The sequence below is a fragment of the Ursus americanus genome, chromosome 20 (genome assembly GCF_024610735.1).
Source record: "Ursus americanus isolate L20-20 chromosome 20, mUrsAme1.1.p, whole genome shotgun sequence".
NCBI classification, from domain to species: domain Eukaryota; kingdom Metazoa; phylum Chordata; class Mammalia; order Carnivora; family Ursidae; genus Ursus; species Ursus americanus.
Window position 1 is genome coordinate 37,667,198 of NC_142146.1, and position 23,675 is coordinate 37,690,872.

At 37.3% G+C, this 23,675-nt stretch overlaps 1 protein-coding gene across 2 annotated transcripts in view; it reads left to right on the plus strand.

Annotated features, from left to right (window-relative positions):
* RASA2 (RAS p21 protein activator 2) overlaps nucleotides 1-23,675 on the plus strand; it is a 117,845-nt gene that overhangs the window by 90,977 nt on the left and 3,193 nt on the right. The window contains exons 18-23 of one of the 2 annotated variants that reach the window (XM_045791896.2): nucleotides 4,156-4,229; nucleotides 4,777-4,886; nucleotides 18,656-18,738; nucleotides 19,445-19,653; nucleotides 20,358-20,461; nucleotides 20,813-21,002. In XM_045791896.2, the coding sequence (XP_045647852.1) occupies nucleotides 4,156-4,229; nucleotides 4,777-4,886; nucleotides 18,656-18,738; nucleotides 19,445-19,653; nucleotides 20,358-20,461; nucleotides 20,813-21,002 (770 nt within the window). The remainder of the gene's footprint in view (nucleotides 1-4,155; nucleotides 4,230-4,776; nucleotides 4,887-18,655; nucleotides 18,739-19,444; nucleotides 19,654-20,357; nucleotides 20,462-20,812; nucleotides 21,003-23,675) is intronic. The other variant, XM_045791897.2, reaches the window with a different exon arrangement.

A 23,675-nucleotide genomic window follows, 5' to 3' on the forward strand; every position in this document is an offset into this window, starting at 1 on the left:
TCTTCCTTTCTTCTCCCATACAAAACTATGGGATTGTAGTTGTGGAAATACCTAAATGTTAACAACCACTGCTATTGCCACTGTCTTAATAACACAAATGACAAATAGCTAGAGTTTGGGTTTCTTAATAGCAGCGCTGTGGACAGTTGGGTCAGATAATTCTTGATTGTGAGGGCCTGCCTTGTGCATTGTAGAGTGTTTAGCAGCATCCTTGGCCTCTGCCAATTAGATGCCAGTAGGATGCTTCTAGTTTTGACAACCAAAAATGTCTGTAAACATTGCCAGATGTCCCCTAAGGAACAAAATTGTTTCTGATTGAGAACCTCTGGTCTAAGAGGGGTAAAGGCTTAGTATGGTGCCTGATATATGGTGGATACTTGTCATAGTAAAAAAAAATACGTGAATTAGTGAACATTTTATAAACAATATAGGCTTATGGTAGTAACCTGAAGAAAGTTACTATAAATTAAAATGTATTGTAAATGTACAAAAGACTACAGTTTATAATATCCTAACACAAGGCCTATAACCTACAAAAATTGCTGTACTTAGAAATTGAGAATGTTTTGAAAGGATCTTTAATTTCTTGAGTCTTAGTTCTGAATCATTCTAAATAAAATGTAGCTTTATTATAAAACCCTAAAATTTGTAAAGTTACTTTGAAGTACATCTAAATTTGGCTTGAAGAAAGTACTGTATTATATTTATCATGATCCTGATTTAATGAATCAAAATTAGTAAGGCCAAATTTTAAGATTTTATTCAATTTTTGTAGCATGATTGATTCACAGTTGACTGCCAAGAGTATATTTTGTTGAAGTATATGTCTGTACTTTATTTTTTTCGTGCTTAGGATTCTTACAGGGACTCAGTAAAATGAAAATGATGATTTAAAAAAAATTAAAGCCAGTTGGAATTTTTTTTCATCTAGAATAGTGCAGGTTCAACCAAAATCTTTTTAGGCAACCATTGAAGGCTTTTGAGGAGAAAGACTTTGAAAAGAATAGGCAAAGGAAAAGCTGCCTTTTTATTTGTAGGACATTGTTGAAACATGTGTGGGACAGTGTAGGCAGACTTTTGTTGGCAAGATTATGATGTACTGTCTTTTGTTTTAGGGTTGTTTTGCCATTTTTTATGACCTAGGCTATGGTAGCAGCTGATTTTTTTTTTCCTGATATAATCAGAATGTGTGGAGTTGATAATGTCAGTGGAGAAAACACTTAAGGGTGCCAGGAGTTGAGCCTGTTCCTGATCTGTCCTGTGTCACCTACTCACATTATCATGGGCTATCACCATAGTACATTTCCTGTTTCAGATGTGGATCTAGACTCCTAAACTAGGATGATAGGATATTTTGCCCTAATCTAAGAGTTTTCTTTATTATTTACTAGCTAAGTCTGGACATATGCATTGCTAGAAGTTGCAAAAGCCTGTGAAGCCCAGTTTCTCATTTTGTACTGGTGTACTGTTCCCACAGAGTTTAGGAAGGGCAACATGGATAGTTCTATTAACAGAGTGACCATATAATTTGATGTCCAAACCTGGACACTTTAAATAGTGAAAATGAGTACTGTTGATAATGTTGGGACCACAGCTATAGACAGGGATGGCCCTGAGCAAATTGGGACCTATATTCACCCTCCTATAGTTCATCTTAATTATTATGTTTTCTTTCACTTTATGTAATTGTATTTACCCCATAGTTCCTTATAAATACAGCAAATAACAAATGTAATAATTATGAATAAATAATAAATATTTTTCAAGTAAATAAATCAGTGCCTTCAGGCAAATACTAAGAAATGAAATATTGCAGTACATTTCTTACCCTCCATTAGTGGATGGTCCATTTATAACAACTGGAGATATGATAGGACACTTGTTTAGTTCCCTTGTATACTTTTTTTTTTTAAGATTTTTATTTATTTGACAGAGTGCACAAGAGGGAGTTGGGGAAGGAACAGAGGGGCAGGGAGAGAGAGAATCTTAAGCAGAAGCTCTGCCTCACAACCCTGAGATCATGACCTGAGCCAAAATCAAGAGTCGGACGCTTAGGGGCGCCTGGGTGGCTTGGTCGTTAAGCATCTGCCTTCAGCTCAGGTCATGATCCCAGGGTCCTGGGATCGAGCCCCGCATCGGGCTCCCTGCTCGACAGGGGGCCTGCTTCTCCCTCTCCCACTCACCTTGCTTGTGTTCCATCTCTCGCTCTGTCTCTCTCTGTCAAATAAATAAAATCTTAAAAAAAAAAAAAGAGTTGGACATTTAACCGACTGAGCCACCCAGGTGCCCCATTTAGTTCCCTTATATTACTTGTTCTGTATCACCACATATAATGCAAAAGAAACTCTGTTTTTGCTCCTTCACTTACTAAGATTTCCTTCTTATGTGCTAGAAGTAAACATTGGAAAAAATTGTAAGTATGGCTTCTAGTGGGCAATCTTTTTTTTTTTTTTTAAAGATTTTATTTATTTATTTGACAGAGAGAGAGACAGCCAGCGAGAGAGGGAACACAAGCAGGGGGAGTGGGAGAGGAAGAAGCAGGCTCCCAGTGGAGGAGCCTGATGCGGGGCTGGATCCCAGAACGCCGGGATCACGCCCTGAGCCGAAGGCAGACGCTTAACGACTGAGCCACCCAGGTGCCCCTCTAGTGGGCAATCTTTTTTTTTTTTTTTTTTTAAGATTTTATTTATTTATTTGACAGAGAGAGAGACAGCCAGCGAGAGAGGGAACACAAGCAGGGGGAGTGGGAGAGGAAGAAGCAGGCTCATAGCGGAACAGCCTGATGTGGGGCTCGATCCCATAATGCCGGGATCACGCCCTGAGCCGAAGGCAGACGCCTAACCGCTGTGCCACCCAGGTGCCCCTCTAGTGGGCAATCTTAAGCCAGTCTTGAGAGAATATGACTCCCCACGAATTCTACTTTAGATTAGGCACTTGTGCCTCAGTGTCATCGCTATTGGAATATACTTTTTTTTTTTTTTTTAGTCCTAAGTGGGACACCATAGAAAAGTATAAAGGAAAAAGCAAGGACTAAACAAAGAGGTAGTTCATTTATGGGACGAAATAGAATTCCTCTCTAAAAACAAGAATTGTTCTTTGAAATACTAATTTCTTTTTCCCATGAAGAGACAGCCACATGCCAGGAAGCTCTTGACCAGTCAAGGTAGCATATTCATGAAGCTAACTGCTCTTCCCAGGAGTAGCTTGCCATTGCTAGAGATGGGTACTCCACATTTTCTTGAGCCACCATATTCCCATTCTCCCTACGAAGTCTATAAATGGTGACTAGATTTCCACGTTATTCCAGAGAACTCAATTATATTTCAGTCATAGTTGTGGATACTATCTGTCAGGGCTACAGTCAGTTATATATAATAGAAGTCAGCAAAATCTTTTCTGTAATGGGCCAGTGAGTAAATATTTTAGGCTTTGCTGGCCACATAAGGGCTCTGTCCCATATTCTTCTTTGTTTTTGTTTTTGCAGCCCTTTAAAAATATAAAACCTGTTCTTAACTCACAGGCCTTGCAAAAACAGGCTACAGGTTGAATTTGGCCCACTGAGCCATAATTTGGTGATCCTGACATATAATATAGGTTCACAATCCTATATCTATAATCTTTGGGACCAGAAATATTTCAGAATTCGGTTTTTCAGAGTTTTAAAAGAGAATAGGTCTGTACTATGTATTATACCCCTGTGGGGCCTGAGGTAGTACTGCATAATCATGCACATTGTAGAGCAAGGTATATGAATATTCACACTACGTAAGATAAATAGAGACTATAAATAGCCTTTGGTGGTTCAGATTAAGTTGTGCTCCCAAATGAGTTTACTGTAAATCAAAAAACAAAAACAACTCTTTATTCCGAGCTCTATAGATTTCACAGTGGTTGTTTAAGGATTGTAGATTGAGCTGTTTTTGTAGGGAAACATATTCTGGGTTTTAAGTAACTTGAGAATAAACTTTTTAGAACACCTATCCAATGTGTAATTTAGGACATCCTCTATAATTAAATATGTGTTAACTTTATAAGTTACAATTATGTGTATTGCTTAAAGAAGAACTTTACAATATTATCAGTGATGTTTAAGATAAACTGAATTTTTGATGTATGTTATCACAAAGTGTAATTTTTGCCCATTTCCCTATTTAGTTCTTGGATGAAATTTCATCTACTGAAACTAAAGAATCCAGTGGTACGAGTGAGCCTGTGCACCTGAAAGAAGGGTAATTTAATGAATTTAGAGATTAAAGTTATGTGTCAGTGTACGTGTTATGTAAGTACAAAAAGCATAGGTCTGGAAGTGAGGAAATCTAGGTTTTTTTCGTGTTAGACCTGCTTAAATAACATCCATCAGGTAAGTCACACTGTCATAGAAATTTTATGCCACATGGGCACGATTCCTTGTGCCTGCAATCCTGGAGTAGTTTTGTAAATATAATGAGATTACGGGTATTAGAGTACTTTGAAAAAGTAACAACACTCTTCAGTCTTGAAGTAGTGTTATCATTGGAAGTTAAAAGGGAACTTTACTTAAAGTTTGGCCCTTTTAGTTCTGAATGGCAGAATTATAAATATTAAATTAATTTAAAGACTTTATTCCCTTAGCTTGGCCAAAATAAATGCAGAAGTTGTAGATGACAAAAGCATTTTCATATACTTAATATGATCTTAAACAGCCTTTCATGTCATTTAAAGTTAAAGAACAGTTTTTGTTTTGGATGAACTATTTTAATATTTATAACTAAATTTTCCTATCTGTTGTTTTGGCAGTGAGATGTATAAAAGAGCTCAGGGAAGAACTCGGATTGGGAAAAAGAATTTCAAGAAACGGTGGTTCTGCTTAACAAGCAGAGAGCTCACTTACCACAAACAGCCAGGTAGTTGTGTTTATGCTTTATTTTGGGGCCTTTTCCTGGTTCTCAGTGAAGATATCTTTTTTTTGCTGCTTAATGTAACTCTGGCAAACCTTTTCACTAATATTACTGTAGTGTATAGTTTCTCACAGTGATTGTACACACATTAAGGATGCAGTAACTATTTGACAAGTGACACCATGTAAATTCCATTTTTTTTTTCCTCACACGTGCTCTGTTTTCTAAAAAATCCCTGGTAAATTCCAGTTATCTAGAGCTTGCAAGTTTCTTTTAACTCGAAGAGCCAAATTGGTAAGAATCAATATCTAATAAATGAGAGTATTTCAGTGGTTTGCTAGATAGCATCAGCTAAAAATTTCCACAGTCTTTCCATGGATTATGATTCCTATACTGTTATCAGATTCATTCTAGACTGTTGGCCAAGCTACCTTCAAGATGGAAATTTTAATGATTTGCTTCCTGAGAAAGCACAGTGGGCTGTTTGGATAAGGAAGGCCATCTTCCTACAGTGTGATTTGAGGGATTCAGAGAGGCACAGTTTATCCCTCAGTGGACTGACACAGTGCTTAAAATGTCCACTTTTTAAGCTTATTCTTTTGGGGTAAACCATGATCCACAGAAGGCCATTAGCTCCTTCCAGTATCCTAGCAAGAACTTGATAACTAAATCATGGATCACATTTAGTGAACCCCTTTTATTCACGGTGATCAGAATACAAAGATGTTCACTTAAAGCAAGAATCATTTAAAAACAGACAAAAAGGTACATACGTATTTTAAATATTTATACATTTGTTTACCAAATCTTTTGATAATCAGGATCTTTTCTTTGAATATGGATCTATAGATTGGATTTCCCCTTTGTCTTTCTTGTGCAAATATACCCATAATGCATCAGTTTTCTGGTTGATTTCTCCAAAGTGAATTTAGAACTTAAATACTTGAAAAGTGATCCAAGTACAGAATTCTATTAGATTTCATGATAGTCACCCCTAATTTTTTATAAGTGTCTCACCCCCATATAAAGCAACTTTATTTATATGAGTGTGGATCTCCTTTTTTGAAGCTTCTTAAAGCATTCACCTGATTTTCAAATAAACGGTAAATCTCTTAGTAGGGGGCGCTTATTATGTCACTTTACATATATTTAAGTAAATTATTATAACATGGAAAAATTGCATAAATAGGTTTGGGAACAAACCCAACAGAGTTGGTAAACAAAACTGCCTAACCAATGGAAACAGAGGGATCCAGGCCTTAACAAGTCGTAGCCTAGCAGCCACAAGCACTCAGCATCCCATGAGCGTCATTTGTTACGTTTTACAGTGTACAGGGAGAGAGCCTCAGTTAATCCATTAGCTCTGTTGGGTAAAGATCTGTTAAGAGAGCTTCTGCTATAAATTCTGAAATGATAGCGAACACCAGCCATTGGGTGCTTTCAAGAGAATGTAGATTCCACTAAGTAGAATGCGTCAGTGGAGATTTTTGAAGAGTAGAGTGATATGAAAAATTGTTTCATAATTCCTTAGTATGGCTCTACCAAAATGACTACATATAGCCAAATGTATTAGTAAGATATAAGAAACCAAAGTCGTTTTATTTTTAGGCACCCAGATAATTTGTTATGGCCTATCAGTAGTCAAATGATGAAAGAGCAATAGGCTACATAGTTAGCCTTCCAGACAGCATTTTTTAAGCTAAATATATTTTGAATGTTTTAGAAGTTACAGCTTATGTCGAATACTATATAAATGCTTTCATATATATAGCAGCTTTTAAAAAGTAGCTGTCCTAATGTGCTAATTATGTTTACGTTAACAGTACATTAAAATAAAATTTAAGTTAGTCATTCTCCATGAATAAATCAGCTGTTTTCCTCATTTGAAATATTTTCTAATCTAAATTAATTCTAAAGTCTTTTTTGGCTTAGAACTTTAAGAATCAGGTGATAGTTTTGGCCTTTTTCCTCCAGAAAAATGCACATACAAACTAGACAGAATTTTGCATATAATTTCAATGAGTTTGTAGATCCAAAGTTCATCTGGGGTTCTTAAGAACCTCTGTTCTAGCAAGGATCTTATGGGGATAAAATTCTATAGAGTGATTAGGCTACTCTAGGTATAAAATAGACACATTAGAAATTACATTGTTACCAGGTATTAAGAAATTTAACCTACTGGAATGACATTGGAGGAATAAGCTCTGTTATATGAAGTTTCAAGATTATTTACCAAAGCCTACAGTTTTAAGCATCCATGCTTTTTGTTTTAACTCTTTTGATGGATTTTTCCAAAATGTATTACATGCTTCCCTGCCTTCTAAAAAAGAATTCATTGAACGTAAGTTACATTTTCTAGATGACTTGGGGCTGTCATTGATAATATTAATGATTATGTAGTGCTTTGATTGAGTGGTGTTTTCAGGGCTGCTTATGGGTGTGTGCAGCTGTTTACTCCCCAGCTAAATGCCTTGGACTGCTGTGCTTTTATGTTCCTCTGTTTGCTTTATACGGTTTTTCTCTATCCCCTTTATATTCAGGCTGTTACGTTAAATTTCTTGTGCTGTCAGTGAACCATAATGTAACATCTCACTCCCACCTTCATCACCCAGCTCGATTTTTTTACTACAAATACACTGTGAATGAGGATACAGGTACTGTGTTTGTTAAAATTGTGCTTAAGATCAAAGGCTTTGATGGAAGACTGAAGGACTTTCCTCTACGGAGAAAATGCATGGGCTTTGGATTCTCTGATTGTTCAAGCAAATGTTTGACTTACTTCCTATTTCCTTGCTGTTTCTGGATAGCTAAGACCCCTAGTTAAATCTCTTGCTACACTTGCTATGTGACTTTGGTGTCTGAAAGAGTGCCTCCCAGATTTTCTATAAATGGCTCTAAATTATTGGGTCTTTCACTCTGCCTCTTACTGGGCACTAGTATTTTGAATCAAGTATTTTTAGCACTTAGAATCAAATAGTATGGTCTTTTCCCATTTTACTGGAAAAGGAATTAAATAGAGTGTTCTCAGTTTTAAGGGTTTTTCCTAAGTAAGTTGTTAAGGTTTTGATGCCTGCTTAGGTAATCGCTAACAAGTAATAGTATGCAACTTATCTTCAATACAACTAGATTATTGTGTGGCAAATGAGTATTATAGGGCACTCAGCAATCAGTCATGATCATACTGACTTTTTTTTATGAACGTGGGCTTGTGATTATGGTTTTATATTGTTGTATTGCAATGTAGTCATTTTCTATAAGTAAAAGTTCTTCTAGTTGTATGCTGAAGTCAAATGAGTTATTGACCTTCCAGCCTCTTTCTTTCTCATGCAGCCTTATCTTTTGCATTCTCCATATGTCACTTCACCAGACTAGCTCTTGCAGTTCCTTTAACGTGTTCTCTAACGTGTTCTCTTTTACCTTCATGCTTTTGCATATGCTCTACCTAGAAATTCCTTTCTTTCCTTCTTCAGCTGTGTGATTTGTTGTCTTTTTAAGCCTTTTTACAGAAGTCACTTATAAGCCTCTAGCCACTTCAGTTGAGTTGAGCTATGCCCTTATTCTGTTTCTTTATCACCTTAGGAATAACTCCTGTCACACCGTGTAGTCCTTACTTTTGTCTGTCTCTTCCTCTCGTCTGTAAGATCCTCAATATCAGGGACCATGTTTTTACTACCTTCATTAAACCATGTAGTAAATGTTTTTAATAAATGGCGTTCTTCAGAGAGCACCATGTCTTCCAGATATATTATCATCTGAATTACTTTAAGAACCACTGCTCTAGGTTTCTGAAATTTCCACCAAGAGTACTAATAATAGATTATTAACAGATTCGTCTCTGAAATCCATACTGTGTTCTCCAAACTTGATTAGGTATTGTCCACTCTTGGGAGACCTGATACACACAGATGCATACAGCATATACCACTTCCATGTGATATCAAATGTTCCGGTTCATGTAGCCTGTGAACAATATAAAAGAAATTTTGATGATGTTTTAAGCATAAATCTCAGTACATTTAGGCTGACTTGGTTTTCAACTGCTCATATTTTTACACACTGCATTATTCTGCAGTATTTTTTTCTTTGGTAGCTAAAGAACACCATTGTTGCAGTCATACATTCATTCAATAGATATTTTATTGAGTGCCTAGTATGTGCCAGATGCTGTCCTAGGCTCTAGGGGAAACAGTAGTGAACAAAACATACCAAAATTTTTGCTCTCGTGGAATTTTAAGTGATAGATGATAAAAAAATTATATAGTATATTGGGAATGAGATAGACAAAAATAAAGCAGAGAAAGGGAATAGAGAATGATATGCTTATGAGGAGAGTTGCAGTATTAAAAAGTCTAGTCAGGGAGGGCTTCACTAAGAAAGTGTCATTTGAGCAAAGACTTAAAGATGATGAGGGAGTGGGTCATGTGGATATTTGGGGTAATAGTGATGCGTAGTTAATAGCAGCCAGTACAAAGGCCCTGAAACAGAAGCATGCCTAGAGTATTCAAGAGATAAGGGACGGCTCTTGGCTAAGGAGGAAAAAAGAGTAAAGGGGTAGTCTAGGAACTTAGGTCAAAAAGGTCATGGAGAAGCTGAATATTTTTAGGGCTTTGTGGGCATTCTAAAACTTTTACTCTGAGTGAAAGATGAAAAGGCATTGGAGAGCTTTAGAAAGAGAAATTACATCATTTGACTTATGTTTTAATAGGATCAATGACTCATGCCGTGTGGAGAATAGAATAAAGGGGATGAGGAGACCATTTAAGAGGCATTTCAGTAATTTAGGGGAGCCCAGATAATGGCTTGGACCAGTTGGTTGGTAGCAATGGAGGCAATAAAAATGGATCACATTCTGGATCTTTTCTTTTCTTTTCTTTTCTTTTTTTTAAGATTTTATTTATTTATTTGACCGAAAGAGAGAGAGCACTAAGCAGGGGGAGCAGCAGGTAGAGGGAGAAGCAGGCTTCCTGCCGAGCAGGGAACCTGATGCGGGACTCAGTCCCAGGACCCTGGGATCATGACCTGATCCGAAGGCAGACACTTAACTGACTGAACCACCAGGCACCCCTCACATTCTGGATCTTTTTTAAAGATAACACTCAGGTGTTTTGCTAAAGGATCAATAGTGAGAGAAAGGCAAGACAAGTGTAACTCCCAGGATTTGAGCTTACACAGCTACACTGATGAAGTTGCCTTTTTAAAAACAGACCCATTGAGTTCTCAATAGTGAAGGAACTTGTACAGCCATACCTCAGAGATAGGGTGGGTGTGGTTCCAGACCACAGCAATAAAGCTAATTCACAATAAAGTGAGTCGAATGAATTTTTTGGCTTCCCAGTGTATATAAAAGTTATCTTTGTGCTCTACTGTGGTCTGTTAAGCACGCAGTTGAGTTATGTCTAAAAAAGACAATGTACATACCTTAATTTAGAAATACTTCATTGCTAAAAAAATGCTAAGCATCTTCTGAGTTTTCAGTAAGTTGTAATCTTTTTGCTGGTGAAGGGTCTTGCCCGGGTGCTTGGTTGCTGGCTACTCAGTGGTTGCTGAAGGTTGGGTGACTGTGGCAATTTCATAAAATAAGACAACTATGAAATCTGCCACATCAGTTGACTCTTTTCGTGAATGATTTTTCTGTAGCATGTGGTGCTGTTTGATAGCATTTTACCCACAATAGAACTTTATCAATTAAGTTTAGATAATACGCTAAGTCCTGTGTTGTCATTTCACCAGTCTTCACAGCACTGTCACAAGAATAGATTCCATTTCAAGAAGCTGCTTTCTTTGCTCATCCGTAATAAGATTCCTCATCCATTAAAGTTTTTTCTTGAAATTACAGCAGGTCAGTCACATCTTCAGACTCCACTTCTAACTCTAGTTCTCATGTTCCTTCCAACACATCTGTAGTTCCTTAAACCCCTCGAAGTTATCAATGAGGGCTGGAATCAACCTTCTTCCAAACTCCTGTTAATGTTGGTACTTTGGGTTTTTCTTACAAATCACAAATGTTCTTAATGGCATCTAGAATGGTTAATTCTTTCCAGAAGGTTTTCAGTTTATGTTGCCCAGATCTATCAGAGGAACCACCATCTGTGGCAGCTGTAGCCTTATGAAATGTTAAATATTAAGACTTCAAAGTCAGAATTACTCCTTGATCCATGGGCTACAGAATGGATGTTGTGTTAGCAGGCATGAAAACAACATTAATCTCGTTGTATATCCTCATCAGAGCACTTGGGTGACCAGGTGCATTGTCAGAAGCCTTAATATTTTGAAAGGAATGTCTTTTCCTAAGCAGTAAGTCTGAACAGTGGGCTTAAAATATATACTACACTATGTTGTAAACAGATGTGCTGTCATCCAGGCTTTGTTCCAATTCTGGAGCACAGGCAGAGTAGATTTAGCATAATTTTGAAGGGCTCTAGGATTTTTAAGAATGGTAAATGAGCATTGACTTCAACTTAAAGTCACCTACATTTGTTCCTAACAAGAGAGCCTGTCCTTTGAGGCTTTGAAGACTTGAAGCCAGGCTTTGACTTCTCTCTAGCTGTGAAAGTCCTAGATGGCACCTTCTTCCAGTGTAAGACTTTTGTCTCCATGGAATATCTGTTGTTTAGTATAGCCACCTTTATCAGTTACCTTAGCTAGATCTTCGAGGTAACTTGCGCTAGCTACTGCATCAGCACTTGCTGCTTCACTCTGTACTTTTGTGTTATGGAGACGGCTTCTTTCCTTCTTTTTCTGCTAGCTTCAGACTTTTCTTATGTAGCTTCCTCACTGCTGTTAGCCTTGATAGAATTGAAAAGAGTTAGGGCCTTGCTTTGGATTAGGCTTTGGCTTAAGGGAATGTTGTAGCTGGTGTGATCATCTGTCCTGACCACTAGAACTGTCTCCGTATCAGCAATAAGGCTGTTTCAGTTTCTTACCATTCATATGTTCCCTGGAGTAACACTTTTAATTTCTTTCAAAAGCCTTTCTGTTGCATTCACAACTTGGCTAACTTTGGCACAAGAGGCCTGGCTTTCAGCCTGTCTTGGCTTTCGACCTATCTTGGCTTTCGACATTCCTTCCTCATTAAGCTTAATAATTTCTAGCTTTTGTTTTAAAGTGAGATGTACAACTCTCCCTTTCACTTGAACACTTAGAGGCCACTAATTGGCCTAATACCAGTATTGTGTCTCAGAGAAAGGGAGGCCCAAAAAGAGGGAGAGTCATGGGAGAATGGCTCGCTGGTGGAACATTCAGAACACACACAACATTTATCAGTTAGGTTTGCTGTCTTATATGGGCATAATTCATGGAACCCCAGAAGAATTACAATAGTAATATCAAAGATCACTGATCACCATAACAAATATAATAATAATGGGAAAGTGTGAAATATTGTGAGAATAACCAAAATGCGACGCAGACACGAAAAGAGCAAATGCTGTTGGAAAAATGGTACCAGTAAACTTGTTTGATGCAGAGTTGCCACAGACAATTTATAAAAACAGTATCTGTGAAGTGCAATAAAGCAACACACAATAAAATGAAGTCTGCCACTATTAGACTAATTCTTTCATAGATAACTTGGAAGAATATATAAGACAAGTCTGAAGGATTTGACCCTCAAAAATTGGATACATGCTGGAATATATTATTATATGGCTTTTCTCTCTGAAGGCACTCCTAGCTTGTGCAGTGTGAAATGGCTGAAATTCAAGTAGGAAGCCACAGTTTTATTGGCTTGAGGTGTTAGAAGATACAGTTCAAGGCTGCCAGAGGAGCTGGAAATTAAGGAGAAAGAGGATGAGCCTTCCAATCTGTATATGAACTCCCCGGAAATCCTTGGCTGACTCTTCAACTGCTTATGCAAAGAAGCCACTGAAAAGCAGTAACAGGAAAGATTTAAAAAGATGAACAGAAATTTCAATTTCTTTTCTCCCCAGAAGAAACATTTTGGAATTTTAGAAGGGCTTAATGAACACCGTGGGGTTTTCATTGAAATAGCAAAAAGGCAGTGGCTCAGCAGTAAAGACTGTCCTAAGATTAAGAATAAACTATAAAGCTAAGTCTCAGAGTGATCAACTATTGTAGCTGTTCAAGGGAAAGTAACTGAATCCAGCAGTGTGTCATTCATTATGTCCAGTATACAATGAAGCATTAACAAGTTTGAGAAGAAACAGTAAAATAGGACATGTAGTCAATAGAAGTAGACCCCTATGTGGTTTAAATGTTGGAATGACAGACATGAACTCTAAGGGTATTACAAGTACTTCAAGGACTCAATGTAAAAGATAGTCACGAGTAAAGAAATGAAGGATTTCAGCAAAAGAAACATTAGACACTATTAAAAGGAATCAGATGGAAATCTGGAAGTGTAATACTTCAATTTAAATATTAAAAGTTCAGGGATCTTGAAGGTAAATTAGTAGAAATTATCCAGTCTAGGAGCACAGAGAAAAAAAGACTGGGAGAGAAAAAAGACAATAGAACTTCAGTGGCTTTTGGAAGAATATCAGACAGTCTAACCATGTGCATGGTTGGTGTCAGAAGGAGCGTAGAGAAAGAGTAGAGCAGAAAAAAATATTTGAAGAAATAATGGCCTCAAATGTGGTGAAAAACATTATTTTACAGATCTAAGTTCAGTGACCTCCAGGTGTGATAAATACAAAGAAAATCACACTTAGACATATAGTAATTAAACCAGAGAGATACAGAAAATCTCGAAAGCAGAAGAACAGAAGACAAATTGCATACAGGAGGACAACAATACACTTGACAGCTAACTTCTCATAAGAACCAACCAAAGCCAAAAGGCAATGGAATGACGACCTCTTTAAAGTGTTGAAGAAAAAAAAACTCTCAGCCTAGAATTCTCGTGAAAATTTCCTTTAAAAATGAAAATATCCTTTAGGTAAATGAAAGTTGGGAGACTCCATCGCAAACAGGTTTGCACTGTAGGAATGCTAAAGGAAATTCTTTAGGCTGAAGTGAAATAACACCAGATGGAAACTTGTATCTACAGGAAGGAATGAAGAACACTGGAAATGGTAAATGTGTAGGTAAATGTAAGAATGTCTTTTCTCTCATTTTCCTTAAAAAACAACTGTTTAATAAACAAAATTTGTAACACTGAATTACACAGTTTGTAACAAATCTAGATGTAAAATATAGGACAATAGCACCAAGGAAAGGGATGGAATAAATTATTTGCAAAGCTCATATTTTATGTGAAGCAACACAGTAATTTTAATTTTTTAATTTTAAGTAAACCATAATGAGTTAGGGCTGTATACTATAATCACTAGAACAAAAACATTTTTAGAAAAAAATGTAGCCCATCCCCTCTCCCTTACCCAAAAAAGTAAATAAATAAATATGGCAGGCGAGAAAGAACAGAGGAGCAAAAATCAGATGCAATAAATAGGAAACAAAATGAAACAAGAAATAGCGAAATGATAGCTTAAACCCAGCTATATCAATAAATCCAATAAAGAGAACATCATATGCAAGATCAGGAGCAAAGCAAGGATTATCTACTTCCATCATTTCTATTCAACATTGTCCTGGAGGTTGTAATGTAATAATGCCCCCCCCCAAAAAAAGGGAAAGAAAAGGTATACGTAGAATATCCTGAGGAATCTTCAAGTACTTGAACCAATAAATGAATTTAGTGAAGCCGTGGGATACATGATTCATATGTACAAATCAACTGTATTTCTATAAACTGGAAGGAAATGGTTAGAAAATGAAATTTTTAAAATACTATTTACAGTAGCAGTCCCCCCCCCACCAAAAAAATAATTAGGAATGAATTTAACCAGATAAGTATAAGACCTCTGCACTGAAAACTACAGGACATTGCTAAAATAAAATAAAGAAGACATAAAAGGCATACATCATGTTTGTGGATTTTAAAATTCAGTATTTTTTAAGAAGTCACTTCTCAAACTTCTCAAATTTATCTTGATTTTTAACACAATCCTACTTGAAATCCCAGAAAGCTTTTTTTGTTATATTCACAAAGTTGTAAGATCACTAGTTCTAGGACATTTTTTCACCTCAGAAAGAAATTTTTATGCCCATTAGCAGTCACTCTCCATACCTCCATTCCCCGAGCTCCTAACAACCATCTATTTACTCTCTGTGTCTATGGGTTGTCTGTGCTGGGCATTTCCTATAAATGGACTCATAAAATATATAACATTTTAAGAGTGTCTTCTTTCTCTTAGCGTAATGTCTTCCAACCTCATCCACGATGTAGCATGAGTCAGTACTTCATTCCTTTTATGGCTGAACAATATCCCATAGTATGGATATGAGGCAAATCTTGTTTATCCATTCAAAAGTTGGACAGATTGTTTCCAGTTTTTTCCTACTGTGAGTGGTTCTTCTGTAAACATTCCTGTACAAGTTTTTATGTGGACATAATGTTTTTTGGGTATGTATGCCTAGGGATGGAATTGACGAGTCATATGGTAACTCTAGGTTTAACTTTTTGAAGAGGTAATAGAGATTTTAACTGAAACTGGGTTTCATTGATCTTAAAGGGAAATTTAATGCACTCACATTTATTGTGATGACTATGATTACTGCTTTGTTTTGTGTTTTCTGTTTACTAGGTTTTTCTGTTTATTAGGTTTATTTTTCTTTTCCTGCCTTTTATTGGAATAACGAAGCCCTTGATTGCATGCTTTCTCCCCTCCCCCCCTCCAGTGAGAGAATTTGGGCATCCTGTTTCTAAAATTGTTAACAGACAGATTTAAACTTGCAACAGTTAAAGTCCCCCTTCAGTTAGGGAAAGAATAACATGAGGCTTGCAGCTGGTTATTTCCCCAAGCATTTCCCGAATGAAGTCACGTGGAACTGTTAAGAGTAGGTCCTCTTTTTCTTTTGCCTTTTTACATTACACTTTCATGATTTTCTATCCATGTTTGTCAGCTTTGCTGATTTCTTTACCCAGCACTATTTCTTATATATTTGCCTTTTCCTGCATTTATTATTTATTTTGCTAGAGTGCTTCCTCAAAGAATTATTTCAGTAGTCTTCATGGCCGATAAATTTTCTGAGTCCATGCATATTTTTTAAAAAGTCTATTTTACCCTTACTCTTGAATGATAGTTACATGGGATTTAAAATCATTTTCCCTGAGAACTTTGAAGATACTACTGCATGGTTTGCTAGTTTCCACTGTTTCTGGTGAGAATTTTGATATCAGTCTGATTGTGTCTTGATTCTTCTCCCTAGTAACTCAGGAATTTCTGTAGCCTTCAGGTTCTAATATTTTACTTCCCAGTGTGACGTTATGGACTTTTCCTTCCGTGCTGCTCAGCGCTTGTTGGATCCTTTCAGTCTGGAGATTTCTGTTTTTTCTCTCTGGGACATTTCCATTGGTAGTTTTCTCCTGAACACTCTTTCTGTTCTGTTTCTGGAATTCTTATTAGGGATTGAAACTTCTACATCCATCCATCATGGCTCTTAACTTTTTTAACTTTCTGTTTCTTTGTCCTTTTGTTTCTTTGTCCTTTTGTACTGTATTTTTGGAGAGTCCTCAGTAAAATCTTCTGTTTTACTAATCACCTTGCAATTCATTTCAGTTACTGTGAAGTTAACTCTAATGACATCATGATAGTATGTGTGCTTGGGAGCAATATACTTTCTCTACATATGCTATGTTATAATTTGCCCAGAAATGAACAATATAGCAGTTCTAGAATATGTGATTGCTTCGTCTGTTAAACAAATCTAAAGATAGAAACTTCCTGCAAAATTACTAAATTCTCTGGAGTCTCTGTGGTGCTGCTCCATGTAGATCAGTGCCCAGAGGTACGTTACTGTATCCCTCATTTCCTCAGATGTTGTCCTATTTGTTGTATCTGTGTCTCTCTTTCAGGGTGATTTCTCTCATTGTTTGGTGATCTTTTTGGTGATTTACTCATCTTTGTGTTTTTACACTCTGTTCACCTGCTTGAGTGTTCAGTAGCTTACTGCCAGTGATTGTGAGGGAGGTACAGGACAAGCGCTGAGGGGCAAGGCTGCTGCTTGTCTTCTGGTGGGGGTGCTCTCCTTCCTCCTGAGGATCAGCGACTATCTGTGACAGCAACTGCTCTGCAACCCCAGTAGGCGTCATTACTGCTTAGCCTGGGACGTAAACCTCTGTTGACTGCTGCTTAGTAAAAGCTGAGGGACGTGGAGCTCTCCCAGATGCAGCTTACCTAGTAATCATCCTGCTGTATGTCTGAGTGTGTGTGTGTGTCCTTGTGTCCCCAGTCCCCAGCTGTCTGTGTCCAGTGACTCTGGCTTGAAGCTCTCTTCTAACTACTACTTTTACAGATGTCTTTTCCTACATGTAGTTCGGGCTGTGGCTTCCTTCAGTTTATTCTCCCCTCCCCCTGCTGCCGTAAATTTGATCTTGTCTGCTTCCAGGAGACTGCTGATAGTCTTTTCTTATTTTCTCATGCACTTAGGATTTGTATTTGTTGAATTTAAATGTTGTTTCCTGAGAAAAGTTTTCCCTAACCACCCAATTTAAAGTAACTTCCCAGCTACTTTCTATTATATCACCTTAGGTTATTTTCATTATAGCATTTATCTCTACCTAATAATTGTCTTCTGTCATTCTTTCTAGACCTAAATGCAGACTTCATTAGGGGCCTTATATATTCTGTTTACCGCTGTACCCCAGGTGGTTAGAAGAGTGTCTGGTATATACTAGACATTAAATGATAGTTGAATTAAGTAACTTTATCTTTTCTAAATGTACATCACATCTGCTTGAATTACACAAATTTTAGATATTATACCAGCACCCGGGCTTAAATATTTTAAGTTAACGTCTCTGTTCAAGACCCAAAACATTTATTAAGCAAATAATTGTCTTTTACAAAAATGTGTACATTAACCCATGGACCAGTATGAACATAAAGTTCTTAACTTTGAGCACTTCAGTATGCATATCATTAAACTCTGTTTTAAACTCTGGGAGAATAAAAGCAAAGCTTTGATTTTTCTAAGAACATTACAAAATGACCAGAAAAGCCATAATTATATTTGCTTATAGTTTCCATGACTATATGAGATATAGTCTATTCTCAGGTAAACTGTAAATTGAAATGTATCATATCCTCATGCCGTATTATAATGGAGCTCCTTTAAAAGGCAAACTCAAATTTCTAAATTCTTAAATTATGTGTAAAGAATTCACACTACCAAATAAAATTTTTACTCTTGTTCCCTGTATCTCTTAGAGTAAATTTGGTAGCTCTAGTCATCTGACCAGCCAATATGTAATAGTAATAAACAGTTTTCCAATTTAAAATCATTGTTTTCAGGGTCAATCCCTTAAATATTAGACTGTTAAAACAGAAAAACTCACTTAGCAGTCTGATTCACTCCTTACATGAGAATTCCCTGAAAGAAAATTACATGTCTGGGCAAGTATTGACCAGGCCTCTACTGCTAAGTGTATTATTTTTTCAGTTCCCATATAATTGTTATAAAATATAATAACATTTCAATTTTCTACATCAAGATCAAATTTTTTCCCACATTTGTCCTCAAAAATGTTTTAAATTTTATATTGAAAAAGGTAAAGAGAAAATCACTTTATAGAAAACAAGCAAAATTCATTTGTTCTGTAAAACAAAGAATACTTACATGTCTATCATTTGGAAATCTTTAGGTTACATATATTCCTACTATGAAGAAGAGAGTGAGCTTAAATCTCACAGAATTAACCTCCTACTTTATAATTCTGATGGAAATCATTTTAATTTTGTTCTACTTACATTATTTAGGCAAAGATGCAATTTACACAATTCCAGTGAAAAACATTCTTGCTGTGGAAAAACTGGAAGAGAGCTCTTTCAACAAGAAAAACGTAAGTTACATGAATAATCATTTAAGGCTTTTTAAATTGCACATATTACTTGATTGAAAATTTTCAAGGTTGTTTTTGTGTTTGCCATTAATCATCAGTATTTTATAATTGCTGGCTAGAACTGTCTTAAAATTGCCCATTATTGTTCCTGAAACTAATGTAACATTGTGTGTCCACTATACTCACATAAAATTTTTTTAAATAAAATGTTTAAAAATTTTTTAAAATAGATAAAATTGTCCATTGTTGTTGATGCCTTATATAGTCTGCCTAGCCTGTTAAGTTAAAGGTACTTTCCTCAGTACTCCTCTAATCTGACCTTTCAACTTGACATTCAAGTAAGTCTTAAATAATATAGTCCCAGCCAGTTATAGAAACAGCCTGTTTCTCTGTATTCTCCCACTGCTTTGCCCTTACTCATACTTTTTCCTCTATCTGCAGTTCCCTCCCTTTATTCCTATTTATATGATAGTCCATTCTTTGGACATGTGTGACTTCTAAAAATAATATTCTGTTGTACTAGTTAGTACCATGTGACTCAGATTGTCCTTGGAACTAATTTACTTGAAAAGTAACAGTTTGTAAAATACCTGAGCAGCAGTTACATAGCCAAGGAAACTGTATTTCTCTTACATACCTTTTTCTATTTGTACTGTGTTGGTTTTTAGACTCTGTTACTAACTTTTTATCTTAATTGCCTATGAAGATGTTCCAAGTAATACATATGGAGAAACCACTCTATGTCCAGGCAAATAATTGTGTAGAAGCTAATGAATGGATAGACGTACTCTGCAGGGTGAGCCGATGCAATCAGAACAGGCTCAGCTTCTACCATCCCTCCGCGTATCTCAACGGGAACTGGCTCTGCTGTCTGGAGACCAGTGAAAACGCTCTAGGCTGCCAGCCATGTACTGCGTAAGTTTCTTTCTGATTAAAAAAAGCAGTGTTGCAACTGTGGTGTATCAATAGAATGGAATATTATTCAGCCATAAAATGTAATAAAGTTTTGATACATGCTGCAACATGGATGGACCTTGAAAACATGCTAAAGGAAAGAGGCCAGAAACAGGCCATACACTATATAATGATTTTATATAAAGTATCCAGAATAGGTTAATGTGTAGACAGAAAGTAGATGAGTGGTTGTGATGGCCTAGAGGGAGGGAGGTTTGGGGAGTGCTAATGGATACAAGGGTTCTTCTTGGGATGATGCAGATGTTCTCAAATAAATAGTGGTTGGCACGAGTCAAGAAAAGTGGGGGTGGGGGGCAATGTGGAAGTAGAGGCACAAGCCTGAGTAAGGAAGGACTTCGTGTTCTCTTTCTAATTGTGTGGAACAGCTATTGTAGCCCTGTGGACTTAGGAAGTAATGTATTGCTTTTGTGATGAAGCTTGGGTGTTACGAAAATGATTTCTCTTTAGATTGGATTTTGGATTCGAGTTCTGTAATGACCAAACCTTTCTTGGCCCCATTTTATTAAACTGTCAAATGAGACTAGATTTCTGAGTTTCCTTCTGCAAAGTTCTGAGGTTCTGTTTTTTTAATCTCGTCAACAGAAGTCTTTGTCATGTTAACAAAATGAAATTTTTCAATATCTCTAATTTCATTTTTACCATAGAGGTGTCCCTGCAGACATCCAAATAGATATTGATGAAGACAGAGAAACTGAAAGAATTTATTCCCTTTTTACCCTCAGTTTACTTAAGCTGCAGAAAATGGAAGGTAAATATACAATTAAAATATTTTCATATAACCACGATCCTTCATTACCAATTGCTGAAATAATTGCTTTGGCATTATCTTAAAGTTGAAAATACTCGTAGCTTTACCAAAACGTTACTTACGTGGACATTGATAAGCTCCCAAAGAGACGTTTTTCATAGATACTCATGAAGATGCTGTTTTTGCATGAATGTGTTGTTTGTAATTAATAAAATGAAAGTATGTGGGTTATCTGTGCATTTCCAGGGGGAAGTCTTCCCAGCTTGAGACACTCGAAAAGTTCTTATTTATACTAAAGATTACATTTATGGAATTTGGTTTTCTGATCAGAGATTTTACTGCTCCTTTTAGAGGCTTGTGGAACTATAGCAGTCTACCAAGGACCGCAGAAAGAGCCTGATGATTATTCTAACTTTGTAATCGAGGATTCTGTAACAACCTTTAAGACAATTCAGCAGATAAAAAGCATCATAGAGAAGCTAGATGAACCTCATGAGAAGTATAGGAAGAAAAGATCAAGTAGTGCAAAATATGGGAGCAAGTAAGTATTTTTAAGATACTTTACACATATTTTCAAACATTTGTTTGAGATTCCAGCTACTCTGTACTCACACCTGACATGCAGGCTTCCTGCTTACCTTCATCTTTAAAGACCCAGCTCAGAACCTTTCTCTTGTGCGAAAGTTCCCCTGGCCACTCACACAGTGATCTTTGTCTTTGCAGTTCTGCTATTGTTCCATTATGTTGGTGCTGTGCTTGATCACCACTTCTAGTGTTAAAATTAATTATTTTATGGGGCGCCTGGGTGGCACAGCGGTTAAGCGTCTGCCTTTGGCTCAGGGCGTGATCCCGGCGTTCTGGGATCGAGCCCCACATCAGGCTCCTCCACTATGAGCCTGCTTCTTCCTCTCCCATTCCCCCTGCTTGTGTTCCCTCTCTCGCTGGCTGTCTCTATCTCTGTCGAATAAATAAATAAAATCTTTAAAAAAAAAAATTTAATTATTTTATTAAATCAAAGTTTTTGTTTTGTTTTTACCGTTCCTCTTCGGTCTCAATATCTTCCACGGTGCCTTATACATGCTAAGTACTGAAAAAAAAAAAATCAGCTATGAAAGTGTTAGAAGTACTATACAGTTGATTCTTTGCACCCGTCTCAGATGTGGGTGGCTGTTACAGTGGAGACAGCAGCAGCTTCCAGTACTTTATTAGGAGCTTCGTCCACCACTAGGCACTGTACCTAGTGTTTTACATCATATGATGTAGAGTGTTTTTAGAATCCCCACTGAGGTGACTTAACCCTAGGAATATTTTATTCATTTTTATTTACTTTTAAGATTTTATTTATTATTTGAGAGAGAGGAAGAAAGAGCACAAGCTCTCTTGCGGGGGAAGGGCAGAGGGAGAGGGAGAAGCAAACTGCTCACTGAGCGCAGAGCCTGTCCTGGGGCTCAATCCCAGAACCCTGAGATCATGACCTAAGCCAAAGGCAGACCCTTAACCAACTGAGCGACCGAGGCACCCCACCAGAGGAAATTTTTTAATCTCATAAATTAAGTCCTAAATTTCATAGTTGTTTAGTCCAGCAGCTCAGTACTGTTATCAAGGACCATCCAGCCACTTACCCATCCTCAACAAGATGATTTCTGTCTTCCTCACTTTGTCCTTTCATGGTCATGAAGGAGCTGTAACAGTTCACTATTTTTATATAATAGTATCCAGAGACAGAAAGATGTTATTTCCTTCTCACTAAGAGAAAAGAACCTTAATCTAAAGTTACCCCAGCTTTCCCTGGAACATGGGGCTGCACAGGGTCAGCACCAGGATCAGAGTTCTGTTTGCACAGAGGTGAATAGGGAGGGAGATGGTTCTTAGACCACAGCGTACAATGTTTCATTCATCTTCACATCAGCCCAACATAGTTATATTCCCACTTTACAGCTAGAGAAACTGAGGCTCAGAGATGTTAAGTGCTTTGCCCAAGGTCATACAGCTGATTAATGAAGGGGCTTTGGATCCTGGCCCCACCATTTTAAGTATTCTTTAAAAATAATGTGATTATGGGGCACCTGGGTGGCTCAGTCAGTTGAGCATCCAACTCTTGGTTTCAGCTCAGGTCGTGATCTCAGGGTCATGAGATTGAGCCCCCTGCCCCCCACCAAGGCTCTGCTCTGGGCGTGAAGCCTGATCAGGATTCTCTCTCCCCCTCACCCTCTGCCCTTCCCCGCTCTCTCTCTTTTAGAAATGTGATTATTAATTACATTATGGTTTATGAACAATAAAAATCAGTTTGACAGATATATGTTCTCCCTGGATAGAAGGTTCAGTACATTAGAAAGGTTATTGTAACCATCTGAATCCTGTCTTCTCTCCATTAGTGTAATTGGTTCTCTTCCAACAGTGTTAATATAGTTTTCTTGGAGTCCCCAGAAATTTCCATTTGAGGTCCTAGCCAATGTTTGACCACTCTTCTTAAATAGTACCTATCCGCCACCCCTGACACACACACACACACACACTCTCTCTCTCTCTCTCTTTCTCTACCTTTTCCCACCTCTATTTTTCTCTATAAAGAAATATCAGTCTCAGGGTGCCAGGTGGCTCGGTAGGTTGAGTGTCCAGCTCTTCATTTCCACTGGAATTATGATCTCGGGGTTGTAGGATCAAGCCCCACCTCCGTCTCAGCACTCAGAGTCTGCTCCTCTCCTTCTGCCCCTCCCCATCTGCCCCTCCCCCTGCACACACAGGTGCTCATGCTCCCTCTCTCTTTCTCTCCCTCAAATAAATAAATAAATTTAAAAATCTATCTTTAGAAAAAAAAAAAAAACTGTCTCTCTTGTACTAAATAGTTTACTTGTTCGTTTTACTTGCCCTATACCAGAAAGTAAGTTCCATGAGAGCAAGGTTTTGTCTGTTTTGTTCACTGCTGTATTCACAGCTTCTAAAGTAGTGCCTAACATTTAATTAGCTGATCAGTAAGTAGTTGTTGAATTAATGAAATAAGACTTGACATAAGAGAAATGCCTGGGTGGCTCAGTTGGTTAAGCGTCTGCCTTCGGCTCAGGTCATGATCCCAGGGTCCTGGGATTGAGTCCCACATCAGACTCCTTGCTCAGCAGGGAGCCTGCTTCTCCCTCTGCCTGCCACTCCCCCTGCTTGTGCATGCTGACAAATAAATAAATAAAATCTTCAAAAAAAAAATAAATAAAGACTTGAG